The sequence below is a fragment of the Lithobates pipiens genome, unplaced genomic scaffold, assembly GCF_037356315.1.
Source record: "Lithobates pipiens isolate NorthernLeopardFrog02 unplaced genomic scaffold, aLitPip1_a1.2 Scaffold_18, whole genome shotgun sequence".
NCBI classification, from domain to species: Eukaryota; Metazoa; Chordata; class Amphibia; order Anura; family Ranidae; genus Lithobates; species Lithobates pipiens.
The window spans coordinates 255,401,775-255,422,179 of NW_027507758.1; the positions used below are offsets into that span (position 1 = coordinate 255,401,775).

General features: G+C 42.7%; 1 protein-coding gene across 3 annotated transcripts in view; it reads left to right on the top strand.

Annotated features, from left to right (window-relative positions):
* The window catches only part of SGK1 (serum/glucocorticoid regulated kinase 1), a 225,147-nt gene extending 217,036 nt beyond the window's left edge, over nucleotides 1-8,111 (top strand). For 2 of the 3 annotated variants that reach the window (XM_077486816.1, XM_077486818.1), the window contains 10 exons: nucleotides 2,832-2,907; nucleotides 3,353-3,428; nucleotides 4,275-4,463; nucleotides 4,926-5,057; nucleotides 5,332-5,444; nucleotides 5,556-5,679; nucleotides 5,797-5,892; nucleotides 6,179-6,334; nucleotides 6,442-6,531; nucleotides 7,029-8,111. In XM_077486816.1, the coding sequence (XP_077342942.1) occupies nucleotides 2,832-2,907; nucleotides 3,353-3,428; nucleotides 4,275-4,463; nucleotides 4,926-5,057; nucleotides 5,332-5,444; nucleotides 5,556-5,679; nucleotides 5,797-5,892; nucleotides 6,179-6,334; nucleotides 6,442-6,531; nucleotides 7,029-7,196 (1,220 nt within the window). In that variant the 3' untranslated portion in view covers nucleotides 7,197-8,111. Of the gene's footprint in view, nucleotides 1-2,558; nucleotides 2,716-2,831; nucleotides 2,908-3,352; nucleotides 3,429-4,274; nucleotides 4,464-4,925; nucleotides 5,058-5,331; nucleotides 5,445-5,555; nucleotides 5,680-5,796; nucleotides 5,893-6,178; nucleotides 6,335-6,441; nucleotides 6,532-7,028 lie in introns of those variants that run through there. The other variant, XM_077486817.1, reaches the window with a different exon arrangement.
* The last annotated feature ends 12,294 nt before the right edge of the window (nucleotides 8,112-20,405 follow it).

Consider the following 20,405-nt stretch of genomic DNA (forward strand, 5'->3'; position numbering starts at 1 on the left):
AGTAACATAGGGGATATGGGTGTTTTCTAATGCAGTGACTATGGAAATCATCAGACTGGTTAAGAGAGTGGCGGGATCAGTCTGATCAGCTCAGCAGGGAATGCCTGGCTTTGTTTTCCTTGTCACACTTGTCCACACACCTCCACAGGGACTCCCTCTGCCCACTGTGACATGTGCTATGGGGGGAGATGAGTAAAATGAGTGGGATGTGATGTGTGTTGTTGTCATTGCCTCCCACCAGTGCGTTGGAGAAACACCTGCTCCATGCAGAACAGCTAATACAGCTCAGTATAGGTGGAGAGCAATGGATTCCTTGTATTGAAGGGATAAAAACTCCATGATTTAGTGTATTGCAGGGATAAAAACTCCATGATTCCATGTATTGCAGGGGTAAAAACTCCACGATCCCATGTACATTGCTGATCTAATGGACATTACTGTGTTCTGACTCTGATGGGGATCCCCTCTTATTAGATGTGATGGGGATACCCTCTTATTATTAGATGTGATGGGGAGTCCCTTTTATTATTAGATGTGATGGGGATCCCCTCTTATTATTAGATGTGATGGGGATCCCCTCTTATTATTAGATGTGATGGGGAGCCCCTTTTATTATTAGTTGTGATGGGGATCCCCTCTTATTATTAGATGTGATGGGGATCCCCTCTTATTATTAGATGTGATGGGGAGCCCCTTTTATTATTAGATGTGATGGGGATCCCCTCTTATTATTAGATGTGATGGGGTTGTGGAGTGGAGCAGTGCAATGCTTGTTGTATACTGTCATCAGCTCAACTCGGAGGCTTCTGTGCTTAGAATAGACAGGGGGATCCTGGGCACATGTGATCATCCCTCTAATCTGTGAGATTACTGGCCCAGTCCCTTCTGATCTATCGGATCACTGCCCTAGGCTATACCTCTGACCTACTGGATCCATGCCCCAGTCCCTTCTCATCTGTGTGGTCATAGTCCTGGCTGTGTCCCATTATGGAGTCACAGCCTCTGCATCGCCTATACGATCACTAGTCGGTATCCCTGGATCTGTGTGATCCATGTCCCAGACCAGTCCCTTCTGATCTGTGTGATCACAGCCTCTGTACCCCCTGATCTGTAGGATTACCACCCCAGCCCTTGTGATCTATGATATCGCTGCCCTGTACCTCCCGATTTGTGGGATTACAGCCCCCTAATCTATATGATCACAACCCTGAACCTCCTATCATATGAGAGCACAGCCTCCCTACCCTTTATCTGTATGACCGCTGTACCCCCGATCTGTGGGATCACTACCCCAGCCCTTTTGATCTTTGAGATCACAACCTTGTACACCCTGATTTGTGGAATTTCAGCCTCTGTACCCCCTATTCTATGTTATCACAGCCCTGTACCCCTTCATCTGTGTGATCCTAACCCTGAACCCTTTTTATCTGTGTGTGTGTGTGTGATCAGTGTCACCTACCCCCCCAGGAGATAACAACCTTGTACTCACTGTCTTGTGGGATCTCAACCTCTGCCCCCCCCCCCCCCAATCTATGTGCCCTGCACCCATTTGTCTGTGTGTTCCTGTACCCCCTGTCCCATGAGATCCCAGCTCTGTAGCCCCTTGTCCTACAAGATCACAGCCTTGTACCCCGTGATTTGTGGCATTTCAACCTATGTACCCCCTAATCTAAGTGATCCGAGCCCTGTACCCATTTGTCTGTGTGATCCCAGCCCTGTACCCCCAGTCCTATGAGATCTGAGCCCTGTACCCCTTTTATCTGTGTGACCCCTGTCTTATGAGATCAGAGCTCTGTACCCCTTTTATCTGTGTGATCCCAGCACTGTACCCCTATATCTGTGCGATCCCAGCCCTGTACCCCTTTATCTGTGTGATCGCAGCCCTGTACCCCTTTATCTGTGTGATCGCAGCCCAGCACCCCTATATCTGTGTGATCGCAGCCCTGTACCCCTTTATCTGTGTGATCGCAGCCCTGCACCCCTATATCTGTGTGATCGCAGCCCTGTACCCCTTTATCTGTGTGATCGCAGCCCCGTACCTCTATATCTGTGCGATCCCAGCACTGTACCCCTATATCTGTGCAATCCCAGCCCTGTACCCCTTTATCTGTGCGATCCCAGCCCTGTACCCCTATACCTATGTGATCCCAGCCTCCGTCCCTTGTATATGAGAGGCACCTCGCTGCCCATGTGTGATTAGTATGGGGAGATGGTGATTTTAGCCCGCAGTGTCTCTGTTGTATGTGCCCGGTGAAGCAGGTTCTGCTGGGCGTAGTGGTAGAATGTACTGTACATAGGTGCCCCCCTTCTCCTTCCTCTTGGCACAGGCCGATCACATCGGAGGACACGAAGTTCTTCTTCTCTTCTCCAGAAAAGAAGTGAGCCGCACACACCCCGCCCCCTCGTGGCGTCATCAGACGAACGAGGAGGCGGTGGCCCGGTATTCACCAGCTGACTGACCCCAGCTGGATCTGGGCGCTTTGAACCCGAGCCAAGTTTGTTTCATTGTGTGCTAAGCCCCGCCCCCCGGCTCACCCCATATATAAAGGCGGACAGAGCCGGGAGGGCAGTAGAATCAGCCGAGCTCTCGGGACTGTACAATCTCCTACAGGGACTTATCCATCTACTACATCACTATGACAGTAAAGAGCCCGGACAACGTGCCCAGCACACTCACCTACTCCAAGATGAGGGGCATGGTGGCCCTGCTGATCGGTGAGTGCTCAGGAGAGGACATGGGGGACCCCAATGGAGAGGACTTAGGGGGACATTAGGTGGACTATCATCTGTAGCTGTGTACTCATCTTCTACCTATCTCTTGTGTCTTATAGCTTTCATGAAGCAAAGGAGAATGGGCCTCAATGACTTCATCCAGAAGATCTCCACCAACACCTACACCGGCAAGCAGTAAGTGGACTTTCTTACCTACCTCATAGACATGGGATGGACCCAACTTCATCATTTACAGCTAGCAAAGCTCTATATTCTATTGATGACTACAAAAATCTGCCTGCTTTTTATATAGCAGCCATCGTTCTTCACCATACATGCTACAATCGTACCTAAACTACGGTCTTTGAGGACCTACCTAAGCTATCCAATCGATTGGCACTATTTGGGAGATCAAAATTGTACAATCAGATTGTAACGTGTATGATGAGCTTTAAAACTCGAGCAGTCCTTGGATTTTTGTATCGCTCCCAAAATACAATGATTGTGAGGCTGATCTGAAGGCAGAGAATACTTTTTCTTCCATTCATAGTGTCCTATGAGTCAGAATTATATGTGTGACACTGCCTCCTAGTGGCCAAAGTGGAGTTTATTTACAAGTTTTTTTGTTCTTTTATTCCAGTAATGAAGTGCAATCCATCCTGAATATTTCACAACCTTCAGAGCCAGAACTGTTAAACGGCAATCCCTCACCCCCTGTAAGTACCTATGCTGCTTCTGTTAATGATTGTTTAACCTGCGTCTATTTCCATGCTGCAAAACGCTTGCATTTTGCGATATTAGTATGCACGCCAAGTAGAAATTGCGTATGCTATGTGGCTGGTTCACATCTATGGCCTGCAGTTTGCAACCCATTCCCACTGGAGCGATTTGAAGTCAGGGTTATTCAATGCTCAAGCTTGTGTCCTATATCATTTTAGCTTCTGTACTTGATCATTTAATGGGACACTATATTAACCCCTGCTCTTTTAAGGGCTTTTTAATATTGTTTGCATATACTTTAAGATTAGACAAGTGTTTGTCTTTTTATATTGCTTATCTTTTTTGGCCTCAAAAAGTCAAGTAGATGAGCTTCTTTGGGCAGAGTTTGGGGTTTTTGGCCCCCATAGACTTCAATGGTGACACCTAAAAAAAAATGCACCTAATGCCTTTCCTTCTTCTAGTAATTAGCGTTCTATTGGCTAAAATAAAATCACTCAAAGTCTGGAAATGCCCCCCAAAAACAAAAAAAGCAAAACAAAACATGCTCCAAAATTGCCTGAAGCCGCTCACACTCAAGTATGAATGGGAGCTTAGTGCAAAAGGTAAACGAATTGGGTTCATTCACACCTACAATGCAATGCACTCAGAATAATGGGAAGCCAAAGCTTCTGTTTCATTTAGGATTTATAATAGTATACATCAAATGCATATCAAAATTAATTATAGGCTTCTAACATGCCAAATGTATATAACCATTGATTATAGGCTTCTAAGATGCTTTTTTTTTAACAACTTATATGGATACCTTGCCATATACTAAGTAAGACCATTTTGCCTTTCAGCCTAGCCCATCACAACAGATCAACCTTGGTCCATCATCCAATCCTCACGCCAAGCCATCCGACTTCCAGTTTCTGAAAATCATCGGGAAGGGCAGCTTCGGAAAAGTGCTCCTGGCGAGGCACACAGCCGATGAAAAATTCTATGCGGTTAAAGTTTTACAGAAGAAAGCCATCCTTAAGAAAAAAGAGGTAATTATGACTTGTGTTTACTTGCTTCAATGTGACTCATACTGGTCAGTCTGGAATTATGAACTGTGCTCTTGAGAACGAGGAAAAGTTATGACAAACAGTGCGCTGCTAAGGAAACCAACACTATAAGTCTATAATCAGTTGTGAAATATGGGTTTGATGTATTATGAGTGTTATAGGAAAAACATCTTCTTGCCCATAGCAACCGATCATAATGTTTTTTTTTTTTATTCCTTTAAACCTGGTTTGGAGGAAAAAAAAAAATGAAACTGGTTGCTTCTTATAAACAGAATATTGAATTATTATTATTTTTCTTTAAAAATAATAATAATAATTATATATATATATATAATTTTTTTTTTATTTTTTTTATTAATTAATTCATTAATTAATCTTTTGTGATGGTAGTTTCTCTAGTTTGTCAGTAGTTTGATGTGCTTTTTCTCTTTTTTATATCCTCAGGAAAAACACATAATGTCAGAACGCAACGTGCTATTAAAAAACGTCAAACACCCTTTCCTGGTCGGGCTTCACTTCTCCTTCCAGACGTCCAGCCGATTATACTTCATTTTGGATTACATCAATGGCGGAGAGGTAAGCAGGAGTTCCATCCAGCAAACTTTTTTTCCTGTTTCAGCTAGCTTTAGCATTGTCTTTTTTTTTTTTTTTTTCACTATGGGAAAATACTGCTGAAGGGTGGAAAGTTACTAGATTTAGAATTTCGCTATGGGCTGCCAAGGGTCAGGCTGCTGCAGCCAGCAACTTCCAGCCATTGTCTTCTAGCTTTGCATACCAGTACACGTCAATTGTCTAAGTGCAGCTGCTTGAGCGTCTTTTCTAATCTTTATTTATATTTTCTCTTTTTTAGCTATTCTACCATCTACAAAGAGAGCGTTGCTTCCTGGAACCAAGAGCTCGATTTTATGCAGCTGAAATAGCCAGTGCACTGGGATACCTGCATTCTCTGAATATCGTTTACAGGTCAGTTGCCTTTCCTTACTCCAGATGACGCCATATATGTCCAATGCATCCTGTACTGTCTTGTGAGTAGGCATTGAGCACTGTCTTATCTTATTTGCTTTTTCTTTGCAGAGACTTGAAGCCTGAGAACATATTACTGGATTCACAGGGTCACATTGTCCTAACCGATTTTGGACTTTGCAAGGAAAACATTGAGCCGAATGGCACAACTTCTACTTTCTGTGGCACTCCAGAGGTATGTCAAAACTTTTTTTTTTTTTTTTTTTGCTTTTTTTTATTGATATTGTGTAACTTTTTTATTAATGTACTTCAGAATGTGACTTATCTAATAAATGTTTTATTCCATTTACAGTATCTAGCACCAGAAGTTCTTCACAAACAGCCTTATGACAGAACAGTTGACTGGTGGTGCTTAGGAGCAGTACTGTACGAAATGCTTTATGGCCTGGTAAGTAGCATCCAAATCATTTTTAATTCACACTCATTTACTAAAACTAGAGTGTGCAAAATCTGGTGCAGCTCTGTATAGAAACCAATCGGCTTCCAATTTTGTTTGGTCAAAGCTTAATCGAACAAGCTAAAGTTAGAAGCTGATTGGCTATCATGCACAGTTGCACCAGTTTTTGCACTCTCCAGTTTTGATAAATCAACCCCACTGCCTTTTTTTTTTTTGGCAAAAATGGTAAAGTATGTTGTCCACAAATCTAACAAAAGGCTTGTTTTCCCTCCCACAGCCACCGTTTTACAGCCGTAACACAGCTGAGATGTATGACAACATCCTGAATAAGCCCCTGCAGCTGAAACCAAACATAACTAACTCGGCCAGGAATCTTCTGGAGGGCCTACTGCAGAAAGATCGCACTAAAAGACTCGGTGCCAAGAATGACTTTGTAAGTGGAAATTCCATGTACAAAATTCCCATGCTGCTATGACACTCAAAGATCATGTCTGCATAATTACTTTTGATGGTCTAATCCTATTCTTCCTTTGCTGACAGATGGAGATTAAGAACCACATCTTTTTCTCTCCAATTAATTGGGATGATCTCATCAATAAGAAGATTACTCCTCCTTTTAACCCAAATGTGGTAAGTATTAAGCAGCTGTGTCTTAATGCCAGGCTATTTTTAATGTTGGAAGACATTAGACTTTCAGTTTAATTAGTTCACTTGCTTGTAAATCACACATTGGGTTTGATGGGCAAAACCTGGTGCAGCTCTGCATAGAAACCAATCAGATTCCAGGTTTTATTGACAAAGCTTAATTGAACAAGCTCAAATGTGAAGCTGATTGGCTACCATGCACAGCTGCACCAGGTTCTGAGAGCTCCAGTTTTAGTAAATCCCTCCCCACTTGTGTCTTGAATGACTTAGGACGTTAGTGCAGTCATGCAGGATTGATATGTATATTTAGATTCACAGCACTAATCTGTAACTTGATAAAAGACGGTGGCAGACTGTCCATCTAAGAGCATGACCTTATTTGTTAGTGGTTTAGATTGCTGAGGTAGCTTAGTGGGGAAGTATCACCTTCATTTGCAAGTTCATGGTCCTAAACTGTTTTTGTTTACCTTCCTTTTCAATAGAGTGGCCCAAGCGATTTGCAACACTTTGATCCTGAATTCACAGAAGAACCGGTTCCAAATTCCATTGGCCAGTCACCTGACAGCATTCTAATAACAGCCAGCATTAAAGAGGCAGCGGAAGCTTTTATGGGCTTCTCCTACGCCCCACCCATGGAGTCCTTCCTTTGAGATAGGCTTCCGTCACCATGTGGTCACCTTTTCTTAGTCAAGTCACAAAAGTTGCACATCCTTCATGACAGCATCACAGCCTTAATTTCAACATGACCAGTTTTTCTGGATGAACGCACAGTGGAGCTTAGTCAACGAGGGACAATAAGTGACTTTAATACAGGCATGGCCTTCAGCTGTGAGGGAGTTGGGTTTTATGAAGAACCAGCTCTGCCAGTGAGACTGCAGATTCCAGACTTTGTAAGCAGATTGAGGAGTTTCAGGAAGAATCTTCAAGGTGGAAGAACATCTGAAGTTTTAGTCTGATTTGTTTTCGTTTTGCAACGTGCCTTTCTAAATCAGAGGTCCAGAATAGCTTGAGAACTGTCCGGATGAGATGGAATTTCTTGGCTGGTGGACTCTGCTTTCACAAGTGAACAGTGGTATGAGTGTGACTTACAATCGCAGTAGAACTGTGATCTTCACACCTTAATGTGACACTAATTCTGGGGCATTGTACCTTTTTTCTTCCATATGTGGAAGTGAAGTTTAATGTACATTTTTTTTTTTGTTTGTTTTGTTTGGATAGTACTAACTAAGTGTATTGCCATGGGCTTGCAATTACCTTTTTTGGTTTAAAATGCTTGAAGTAAAGCATTGCTGCTATTCAAAGATTTCTATTTTTAGAAATGGGTTTTATGGACCAAAATGCCCCACATTTAGTTATTTGAAGCTGTAATATGTGGTTTAAATGTACATTATTTATGATTTATTTTTGACATTCCTGACCATCTTTGTATATATTGTGTATATATACTAGAGCTGTATATTTAAACTTATGGATGTACTTACAAAAAATGCCAATGTACTATAATAAGAGGAAATGTACCTTTCTGTGATCAAACCCAAGGGTTTGCAATAAAACTTTAAAATACATGTATGGTCCTGTACAGTGGTATGAAAAAGGGGCAAAGGGGATGGAAATGAAAAGTATTTTGTAGCAATAAAGTGGTCTGACATACACAAGGCCGAAAGATATCAACAAATGGTCCGCAATCTTCCTGAGATCAACATGGAGGCTTCCATTGCTGACTCTTTCTGTAAATCCTGGGTTTCACATTGATCCTTTTGTTTCAATACTCTGAGTTACAAACACAGAGAATATATGTACATAAAGATTTCTGACATTCCTAATTTTAATATTTGCTCTAGATCAGTAAAGCTGGCCTTGCATTTTAAAACTAGCCATAGATGGTGCGATTTTCTTTCTTGCAACCACAGGTTGCAGGAAAGAAAATCGCTCGATTTCCCCAATCAACACAGTCAATGTTGATGGTGGAATCCCTCCAATAGATCTATTGTGTTCCCCCAGTAGGGGGATGCCATCCTGGTCGGGAGAACACACTGATTATTGCTAGCAGCTATAGCTGCTGGTAATAATTGGATTAAAAATCCGACAGGCTGGTTGAACCCAAGTTGATCGATCGATCAACTTGGGTACAATCAGCCTGCCCATACAGTGTGCGAATCTGGGCCACTCCCTGCTGAACCTGGGAGAGATTCGAACCGTCTATGGCCAGTTTAAGATGTTGCTTGATTCCTTTATCCAAGCCAAACAGCATGGATGGAAGAGTCTGCAGGGCCACTATTGTATTATGACAGCTGACACCTGCCCATGTCAGGCTATCTGAACAGTGCCTATAGGTACATATATAGGAGCTGTTCGGCCAAGAATTTTGCACCCGGTTCCTTCAACAAAAGTCAGAAATCAGCTGGAATTTGATCCATGTAATGCTACCTTTAGAAGGTACTAAAGCCAGCGGCTTCATATAACCGCCAGGGAACTAGCCTTTTATAGCAGGAGGCCAGTAATGGAAGCCGTCTTTTATCCCTTGAGTAAAGTTTACCTTAAAGCATACCTGTCATGGGAGTTATGTGGAACCTTTCATTGCTGACCACCTTAAAAAAACTACTGGGTAATTGACTGTTGTCCTGCGCCACAGACATTGCATATGATCTGTACAGCAATCACATGCAATGTCTATCATTGCACTAGTGTGAACCGGGCCTTAATGTGTTGGTTTAGTGACCAGTCATTTTTAAGCTGTCATTTTCCAGGTTAGAAGGTGATGGAGAACACTTGACTACAGGCATATCCCACTTTTAAGTACACAATGGGGTTTATTTACTAAAGCTGGAAAGTGCAAATTCAGGCTCACTTCGGCATAGAAACCAATGAGCTTCTAACCCCAGCTTGTTCAATAAAGCTTTGGTAATAAAACTTGGAAGCTGATTGCTTTCTATGCAGAAGTGAGCCTGATTTTGCACTTTCCAGCTTTAGTAAATAAACCCCATTGTGTACTTAAAAGTGGGGTATGCCTGTAGTTACTTCAGGCAGCAGCACTGTTTAATATGAGGCACCTAATTTAGGCCTTGTTCACACTGTGTGCTATGCAGGAGAATATCCAATATAGTACATATTCATTTTACAGGAACCATTCTGCCTGCAGATTCTTTCTCCTGGGAGACCCTGCTTGAGAACCCATACAGAAGAATGGGCAGCAGTGCTCAGACGACATTCATTTTGCCCTAACACACTGATCTACTAAAGCTGGCCATAGGTTGAAATCTTGGCCAGTTCAGCAGGAACCAGCTGAGATTTGATTCGAACCATGTATGGGCAGGCTAAATGTACCCAAGTTGATTGATTGATCAACTTGGGTACAACCAGCCTATCAGATTTTACATGTGATTATTGCCAGTGGCTGTTATAGCTGCTAGCAATAATCACTGCCTTCTGAGAACACACTAGCTCTTTGGGAGGGATTCCCCCTATCAACAATGATTGTGTTGAAACAAGCAATCTTCGGGTTGCAGGAAAGAAAATCTCTCTGGTTATGGCCATTTTAATTACACAGTGTGAACTGAGTCACCCAGCTCAAACTGCATGCTTATGGGTTTTAACTACCTGCAGAATCATCAAAAACCCTCAAGAGGCCAAAATGTGACCAAACCTTTAGGCCACATGGCAAACAACATAAAAATGGGCCTCACAAATCAGGGGCTTGGTTTACAAAAAGGCAAATAGGCACTTCACTTTGCAAGGAATTTCCCCCCATGCTTAGTTAAATGTGAAATTTCACCTGGGCTGGGAAGATAGCACTATACAAAATGTTTCTTTTGCCGCACCTGTTATATATGTTCCGAACTCTTCCAGTTCCGCTACTCTCTTCTCAACTGGATACACTACAAGGCACCATCAACAACTTTATCTGGGATGGCAAATGCTCCAGAGTTAAACCCTCCATCATGTGCACTGCAACGGCTAAAGCAGGAATGGGAGCTCCTAACCTCAAGAACTACTACAAAGCAGTTCTCCTAAAACAAACCCAACATTGGTGACCACCCTCATCTCACTCTCTGTGGGTGCAAATAGAAGAATCTCCCCTTCGCTACCCCACCAAACCTCTTCTAGCTGCTACATGGCTACAGCATCAACCAGCGCCATCTTTCTTAAGCACAGTAAATGCAACCCTCAAAGTCTGGAGTTCAATTCATCATCAAAATAACGGTCTCTCGGAAAAAGCAATGGAATCTCTTGCTTTGGCTGTGCTGGAAATAATATGCTCTGATATGTCCCTAGCCTCCTGGATAACAGCTGGCATTACCACAATTATAAACATTCTACATTAGCGCAAGCTACGCCCCTTCCAACACCAACATGAGGATTACGACATTCCCAATAAGGACTTCTTCAATTACCTAAGAGTGCGACGTGCTCTGTCCTCTATCACAAGATCGGATCAACTCCTCACTACCTACCTTATACAAATCTATGACTGCCCTGCATCACTCCTAAAGGGATCCTCTATTTTCTACAAAATTCTGGACTCTACACAAACCCCAGAGAAAACTCAATCAAAAAAGGAAGGATACCCTGGACTTTTCACAGATCTAACATTCGGGCACCTCGCAACATGCCTCACCTTGAAAGCCTCTAGATGCATATCGCACTCGGAAATGGCGCAAAAAATACTTCACCATTGGTATTACACGCCAACAAAATGATCCCGCTTTTCGCTATCCCGTTCACCTGCTTGTTGGAGAAATTGCGGAGGCACAGGGTCCACGGTACATGTCTGGTGGTCCTGTCCTCTGCGTCTTCCCTTCTGGCAATCTGCTCAAACCATCATCAACAACATCACCGTCAACTCTACAAAAAATCACACCCCAACTAGCATTGCTAGGCTTGGGAATGGGAATATGGGATGCTTCTCAGCATATCATCCTTACCCACATCCTAACTGCGGCTAGACTCTCCATAACAAGGAACTGGAATATCATCTCGTCACCTTGTTCTCAACTAGTCCCCCAACTCCTTAATCAAAATCTACAGATGGAACTTATCAAAGTAAACCTGACCCTGCCTAAATTCCAGAGCGAATGGTCCCTATCCCCATGGCTCAATTACTTCAATATCGACACTACCACCTTACTTCGTTAATTACACAGTACTACTCTCTGTTGAACCTGACAATGCCTACCTTACTTGCAGAACACAACCCTTTCTCTCTGCCTAATTGCTTAAGTATATAGTTTGTATACTCTTTATTTGTTTTCTCACATACAAATCATCATGTGTATATTACATTTACATTCATTATTTTAGTACCCATGTTCATGTACCCCCCCCTCCCAAAAAAAAAAAAAAAAAAAAAAAAAAAAAAAAAAAAAAAAAAAGAAAAAAAAGAAAAGAGAGGGGGATGCAAAGCCCCCAGTCCCCCGTTTCACTCCCCTCGTTCCTCTCCTTCCCTACTCAACCATATGTGTTACTCTTTTTCCAAATATGCTCCCCATTGTTGCCATTTGCTTGCATGTTTTTGGCCTATGTCCCCAAGTCTTTGTATGGATTCCTCCATTACCCTTATATGTTCAACTTTCCGGGTCCACTCTAAAACTGTCGGTACTTGCACAGACTTCCAATGACACGGAATCAGGGATTTGGCCACATTCAATAAGACTGGGGTCAATGTGCTTCTGTATTGCCCGATCCCTTTCTTTGTATCATGGAACAGGCATTCCCATGGAGAGTTTCCCACCGTTTCCCCTGTCACTAAAAATATCAATTCTCTTATTTGTTCCCAAAAAGGGGTTATTTTGGGACACTCCCACCATATATGCTTAAAAGAACCTAGTCCCCCACATTCCCTCCAGCATAGCTTCTGATTATCCTCACTGAACCTCTGTAGTCTCTGTGGCGTCAAGTGCCACCTCGCTATTAATTTAAATGACATTTCGATCGTCTGCATATCTTTTGCCAGGGCGTGCGTCATTTTAATTATTTTGCTCCTCTGCTCCTGACTTCTCAAGGGCCCTATTTCTTCCTCCCATTTCCTTAAGTAGTCTGGGAGCTCCACGTCTCCTTCTTGCTTTAATATTTTATATATTTTAGAGATCCTTTTCTGTAAACATTGTGGTTCTTTAAATAATTTTTCAAGTGGGTAAAGTTGTGTCTTTCCTCTTAATGGTTGTGGTAACCTTTGTATGAAGTGCACCATTTGCGTGTATCTCCAATAGTCGAGTGGCTTACGCCCCCATTCTTGTGAAATTTCCCTAAAAGTGCTTATCCTATTCCCTTTCATTACTTCTAAAAGTGTTATGTCTTCCCTTTTTGCCCACCTACTAAAGTATAAGCGTTCTTCTTTCCCTGGGGGGAAGTAATTTGTGTCCAAGAGTGACATTAAAGGTGAATTGAAGTGCCATTTGTGTCTTTTATTTATTTTATCCCAAATTTTTAACGTATGCCTAGTTAAAGTGCAAGTGCTCGTCCCTAAATCCCTATATTGAGAAGGGATCCATATCATTTTAGCTAACTCTGTGTTGCTTAGTGTAACTTCCAAATCTACCCAACTCTTCCCTTGTTTGTTATGACGCCAGTCCGCTACCCTTGAAATTATTATCGCCTCATAGTATTTAGTGAGATCCGGTAGAGCTACCCCACCCCTCTCTTTCTCCTTCACCAAGATATTATAAGCTATTCTCGGCCTCTTTCGAGCCCATATAAACGATAAAATCATTGATTTAACCTTTCCCAGGTAGCTTACGGGCAAGGGGATAGGGATCATTTGAAGCGTGTACATTTGCTTAAGTATATAGTTATCCACTATTTCGCTATAACACTCCCCCCCATGTACCTGCATCTTAAATCCGGACTCCATAACATATTGTCATAAGAATTGTGCTTTGCTATGTTTTTTTCACTAACATTTTCTTGATTGTCATATGGTATATTGCATCGCCTATGCCTTCCGATGCACTCGAAAGTAAAAGTTTGTAAAATTTGCAGAACTTTAATAAAAAACATAAGTAAATTAAAAAAAATTGTGGTGAAATTTAACTTTGCAAAAATGACCCAATCCCTTGCCAAATAAATTTAAATAAAGGAAAATGCTTATACATGTTTGGATAATGGAAGTCTGGGGAAAATTCCCTTGCAAAATGGACAGCCCATTTGCCTTTAATTAATCAACCCCAAATTGTCCATTGAAAGAACTGCTCTTTTTGCCTGTAGCCACCAGAATTCATTAGGAGCTGGTTCACACCAAGAATCGCACAAGAACGTGCAATGCATTCCTGTGCGATTCACATGCTATACTATGCGATGAGAATTCAGCCCATTCATTTTGAATAGGCTGAAATCACACCACAGAAAAAGAAGTCTTACCTCAAATTATTGGAAACTCACTGCAATCGCATGGTACTTCTGTATCATGTGAGTCGGTGCAGGCAAACGTACTGCTTTTGGGGTGTCATCTTAATATTGACACCCTCTGAAGATTGCAACTGCAGTGCGTTTTGAAATGCTCATGGAACGCAAATTTCCTGCACCATGTGTGTTCTGGTGTGAACTGGCCCTCAAGCACTTTGCTGAAAAGAGTCAAATGAGCTTAAGGAATAATGGAATAATAAGGAATAATGCAAACTGAGCATTAAAAATGCTGCTTTTAGGCCATCTGGCTTTTTTTCTGCCTCTATATGCCCCATGCAATGTAATCTATGTGTCCGTGCACACATATGCGTTTAGAGGCAGAAAAAAATACCCACTGCCAGTGTATCCAGGAGCAGCAGCGTTTTGACAGAAACAAATACTTAACGCTTCTAATGCTAGGTACATCAAGCACTTGAGTGTTTAGGCTAGGTTCACTTATATGTGAATTGGATGCGAATTGGATGCGTTTTGAACCACATCCAATTCACATGACATGTGAAAGAACATTGCTTTCTATTGTACCCGTTCACATATGTCCAGTGCAGCTGGAGTGCGGATTTAGTGCGAATTGTAAAAGAGTCCTGTCAGTTTTCTGAGCAGTGTGGTCAGGCTCAGGTGCAAATTCAGGCCCACTGGCTTCTACGGGAGCGTTTCTGAATCGCACATGTCATTCAGTTGTGAACAGGATAAAATCCTGACCTAAAACTAACCAGATACTGCTGCAATCCTGACCTAAACTTGGTTAAAAACTGACATGAAACTCTGAACAACTACTTTGTCAATTAGCTGTGATAACTGCACTTAGGGCTGGGTTCACAGGTTCACATATGATGAGGCTGCAGTTCACAGCATGGGGCCCGTGGCGTCCCTGTTCACCCATTCTGGTGCAAATCAGGTCTGAATTTTTGCCTGAATTCGCACCTGAATCGGAATCAAAGACGCACAGGACCCTTTTTAAATACAGACCACGGCTGCACCGGAGCTGCGTGAACTGGTTCTATTGAGAGCCAGTCACACTCTCCTGGATGCAGGGAAAGCCGCATTCAATTTGCATATGTGTGAACCCAGACTATATCTTTTAATTCAACAGAATAAATGAGTATTCTTGTGAATTAAATTAATTAATGCCCAAGCGCCTAAACGGGTCTAGACGCTTTTACATGCATTTACATGCCCCAAGTATTTCTTCTGCCAAAACGCTGCTGGCTGGGAGGAACAATGTTTTGGAGAGTTGGGCAAACGCCTTTTGTGCATGAGGCCTTAAAGTTATTTAAAACTCACACAATTTTTGTTTTTAATACAGTAGGGAAGGGTTTTGATTCCTATCAGGTTATTTGTTTTGCCTGAGTCCTACTGGGGAGATTTTCCTTCCTTTCCTGAGCTGGGGACAACAGGAAGTGTGAGGGAATCTCTCCAAAGTGATTGAAATTCCTGTCATGGAGAGTTGTCACAGCTGCTAGTGTCGTCATTGAAGGCTTTTCTTTCTCCTCTCGCTTTGGTGACCATCCAAGGTTTTTGAATTCTCCTCATTTACTGTCTTAATAAACAAATAGAGAGAGTTAGGGTCTAACACTTTTCTACTCTTACCCAAAAGCAATTTAAAATGCTTTTACATACATTTTAACCAGTAGTAATAGAACAATGAAAGTAAATGCATCTTGAAGGATGATGAAGAATTTCGTTTTTGTGGTGCTCACTTTTTTCACATACTACATTCTGGAAAGATCTGGCATCTGGACAATGAGCTTAATGAAGTGTTGGCAGTACCACATGACTAAGGCATTAACCTGACTGACCTGACCATGATTCTGGCTGGAGAAGGCCTGTCTCCATATGGAATTACCTTGTAATCAGCTTTCCTTCATGAAACTCGCATGTACTGAGCATGTTTTTCTATCATCATTCCACTTTTGATGAGGCTGTGACTGGGATTTTTTTTGCACTGTATGAACATTACTCATTAGCTTCCTTTTTATATTTATGGCCATAATTTCACATAAAGTAATCTGCTTATAAATGTTTATCCTAATGATATTAGCATTTGTTTTTACTTATAAAAAATGATCAAGAAAAGAGATTTTTTATTTTTTTTGTTCTGGATAAAGTGGAGATGGATTAATAAGCTTGTCAGTTGTTATTGGTGTCTGTTCCCATTAGGAAGATTCACTCTCTATTTGTTCTGTTTACCATTACCATTAAAGTGAAAGTAAAAGAAAATCCCACATTTTGGGTTATCCTCAGAAAAGTAATAGAGGGGAAATCTTCCAACGGGTGACACTAGTTCTGATAACCTGGGGGATTCCCTTAATTTGCAGGGATTTCCTCTCATTTCCTGTTTGGCTGTGGGACAGAAAGTGAAGGGAAATCTCCCCAATGGGACACAAAAAAAAAACCTGACAGGGGTTATAACCCTCCTTTCGGCTACTTTCACGCTATTGCGACCTGAAAGTTGCATGACTTATGCCGTGTACACACGGCAGGATTTTTTTTCGGACTGAACTCCGAAGGACTTTGACGGAGTTCCGCCGAAAACGGACTTGTCTGCACACAATCACACCAAAGTATGACAGATTAGAACGTGATGACGTACAACCGGACAAAGAATAAGGAAGTTCATAGCCAGTAGCCAATAGCTGCCTTAGCGTCTGTGTTCGTTAGTCGGACTAGCATACAGACAAACTGATTTTTCGACCGGACTTGAGTCCGACAGAAAGATTTGAAACATGTTCTAAATATAAAGTCCGTCTGATTTTTCGACAGAAAAGGTCCGATGAAGCCCACACACGGCCGAATTGTCTGACGGATTCGTTCCGTCGGACCTTTGCTGTCGAAAAGTCAGGCGTGTGTGTACACGGCATTACACTGGGACTTTGCCAGGAGACTTCCTGGTGACTTGAGTACTTTGATGCAACTTTAGAAGTGACTTTCAGCTATGCTTGGGTAATCTTCCTGTAGTGTCAGATCCAAATCACATCAATATAGATGAGGATTCGACTTAGAGGTGACTTTCATTAACCACTTGCAGACCAGCCACCGTCATGATACTACAGCAGGTCAGCACGATCCTGCGAACTGTTGTAGCTATACGTCGGTCCCTTTAAGCGGGATAGCAGGCATGCGCACACGCGGGGGTGCCGATACTCATGGCCAGCAGTCGCGATGACTGCCGGCCACAATCGATTGTGGGCACGAGAGGCAGAACAGGGATGTGCGTGTGTAAACACACACATCCCAGTTCTGGAGGGAGGAGAGACAGATTGTGAGTTGGGAGTGTGAGCTGGGAACACCGATCTCTCATCTCCTATAGTCAGTCCCATCACCCACAGTTAGAACACACACATATCGGTAACACAGTTAACCCCTTGCTCACCCCCTAGTGTTAACCTCTTCCCTGCCAGTGACATTTATACAGTAATCAGTGCATTTTTATAGCACTGGTTGCCATATAATTGTCAATCGACCCAAAAATGTGTCAAAAGTGTCTGATGTGTCCTCCATAATGTTGCAGTCTCGATAAAAATTGCAGATCGCCACCATTACTAGTAAAAAAAAATAATAATAATAAAAATTCTATAAATCTAACCCCTATTTTGTAGACGCTATAACTTTTGGGCAAACCAATCAATATACGCTTTTTGCTATTTTTCTTACCAAAAATATGTAGAAGAATACATATTGGTCTAAACTTTTTTTTTTTTTTTAATTGGGGCTATTTATTACAGCAAAAAGTACAAAAAATTGAGTTTTTTTCTCTATTTTTGTTTATAGCGCAAAATATAAAAAACGCAGAGAGGATCAAATACCACCAAAGGAAAGCTCTATTTGTGGGGAAGAATTTACGTCAATTTTGTTTGGGTATAGCGTCGCACGACCCCGCAATTGTCAGTTAAACCGACGCAGTGCCATATCACAAAAAATGGCCCGGTCTTCTGGGCTGAAGTTGTTAAAGTCTATGGTCACAAGTCGTATAAAAGTTACCTTGAAGTAGAACAGGAACCTTTTCTAAAGTGGGAGCAACTTCAGTAGTGCTAATTAAGACTGCTCTCATCGACTAACATGGGATTTCATGCGACTTGGGGTCTCACAAGTCGAATCCCAAGTTACAGTAATGTGAACCGAGCCTTCCTCTATCCAGCATGTAAAAAAAGTTTTGCCTATAGTTATACTTTAAGATGAGTAGTGATGGACGAACGTTTCGCCCGGCGGTCGTTTCGCGGCGAATTTCCGACATTCGCGGTCCGCACGTTCGAACGCCTTTTTCCGTCGTTCGCCGCGGCGGACTTACGTGTTTAATGTATACAAGAACTTTAACCTTTGGTGACACGTTTATCATGTGATACAGGACAGCCAATTGAGACATGACAGCACATGGACACTTGGACATTCCCCCTAACCTATAAATACACCCGATCCGGTGGCCATTTTACATTCTTTCTTCTGTTACGATAGGGACAGGTTCCTGTGTGGAGTAGGGAGAGATAAACCACTAGCTATTTGGTACACAAAAGTTCTTTTCAGGACTGGTATAGGTGTTAGGTGTTGATAGGTTTGCTGTGCTGCTGATTCTTGCAGCAGCCTGAGTGTCTTTTGTTAGTTTAGAGAAAGGGAAAGGACGGTGTATGCTACAGGGACAGCCAGATTAGTCTTTCATCATCATCATCATCATCATCATCATTAGCTGTTACTATCAAGGTCCACAAAAGAGCTGTTCCAGTAACCACTAATCGTTCTCTTTTTTTGCCAATTTGTATAGGGACAGGAAGGAAGCAGTGTTGTCAGGCAGTGAGGGTAATTTTAAAGACTTGCTGTTATTATTAGTTCCACAAAGGTTCTTTTCAGGACTGGTATCAGTGGTACAGTAATAGGCTTGTACATGTATAATATTCTTTCTTCCAAATATAGAAAGGATATTATACTTGACTGCTGCCCTTCTGCTGCAGTCTGCTAAACATTCACAACTCACTTGTTCCACAAAAGTTCTTATAAGGACTGGTAACTTGGTATAGGGTGCTACGGTACATAGGCTTGAGTGCGGTACAGTCTGCTGTTCTGTAAGGACCGCTATCGGTCCACAATAGATAGGGTTGACGTGCACCACTGCTGACCGCTGCCCTATACTGCAGCAGTCCTTCAGCGGTATAGGGACTGACGTACAGTCTGCTAATCACTAACACACAACCTGCTTGTTCCACAAAAGTTCTTATAAGGACTGGTAACTTGGTATAGGGTGCTACGGTACATAGGCTTGAGTGCGGTACAGTCTGCTGTTCTGTAAGGACCGCTATCGGTCCACAATAGATAGGGTTGACGTGCACCACTGCTGACCGCTGCCCTATACTGCAGCAGTCCTTCAGCGGTATAGGGACTGACGTACAGTCTGCTAAACACTAATACACAACCTGCTTGGTCCACAAAAGTTCTTATAAGGACTGGTAACTTGGTATAGGGTGCTACGGTACATAGGCTTGAGTGCGGTACAGTCTGCTGTTCTGTAAGGACCGCTATAGGTCCACAATAGATAGGGTTGACGTGCACCACTGCTGACCGCTCACCTATACTGCAGCAGTCCTTCAGCGGTATAGGGACTGACGTACAGTCTGCTAATCACTAACACACAACCTGCTTGTTCCACAAAAGTTCTTATAAGGACTGGTAACTTGGTATAGGGTGCTACGGTACATAGGCTTGAGTGCGGTACAGTCTGCTGTTCTGTAAGGACCGCTATCGGTCCACAATAGATAGGGTTGACGTGCACCACTGCTGACCGCTGCCCTATACTGCAGCAGTCCTTCAGCGGTATAGGGACTGACGTACAGTCTGCTAAACACTAATACACAACCTGCTTGGTCCACAAAAGTTCTTATAAGGACTGGTAACTTGGTATAGGGTGCTACGGTACATAGGCTTGAGTGCGGTACAGTCTGCTGTTCTGTAAGGACCGCTATCGGTCCACAATAGATAGGGTTGACGTGCACCACTGCTGACCGCTCACCTATACTGCAGCAGTCCTTCAGCGGTATAGGGACTGACGTACAGTCTGCTAATCACTAACACACAACCTGCTTGTTCCACAAAAGTTCTTATAAGGACTGGTAACTTGGTATAGGGTGCTACGGTACATAGGCTTGAGTGCGGTACAGTCTGCTGTTCTGTAAGGACCGCTATCGGTCCACAATAGATAGGGTTGACGTGCACCACTGCTGACCGCTGCCCTATACTGCAGCAGTCCTTCAGCGGTATAGGGACTGACGTACAGTCTGCTAATCACTAACACACAACCTGCTTGTTCCACAAAAGTTCTTATAAGGACTGGTAACTTGGTATAGGGTGCTACGGTACATAGGCTTGAGTGCGGTACAGTCTGCTGTTCTGTAAGGACCGCTATCGGTCCACAATAGATAGGGTTGACGTGCACCACTGCTGACCGCTGCCCTATACTGCAGCAGTCCTTCAGCGGTATA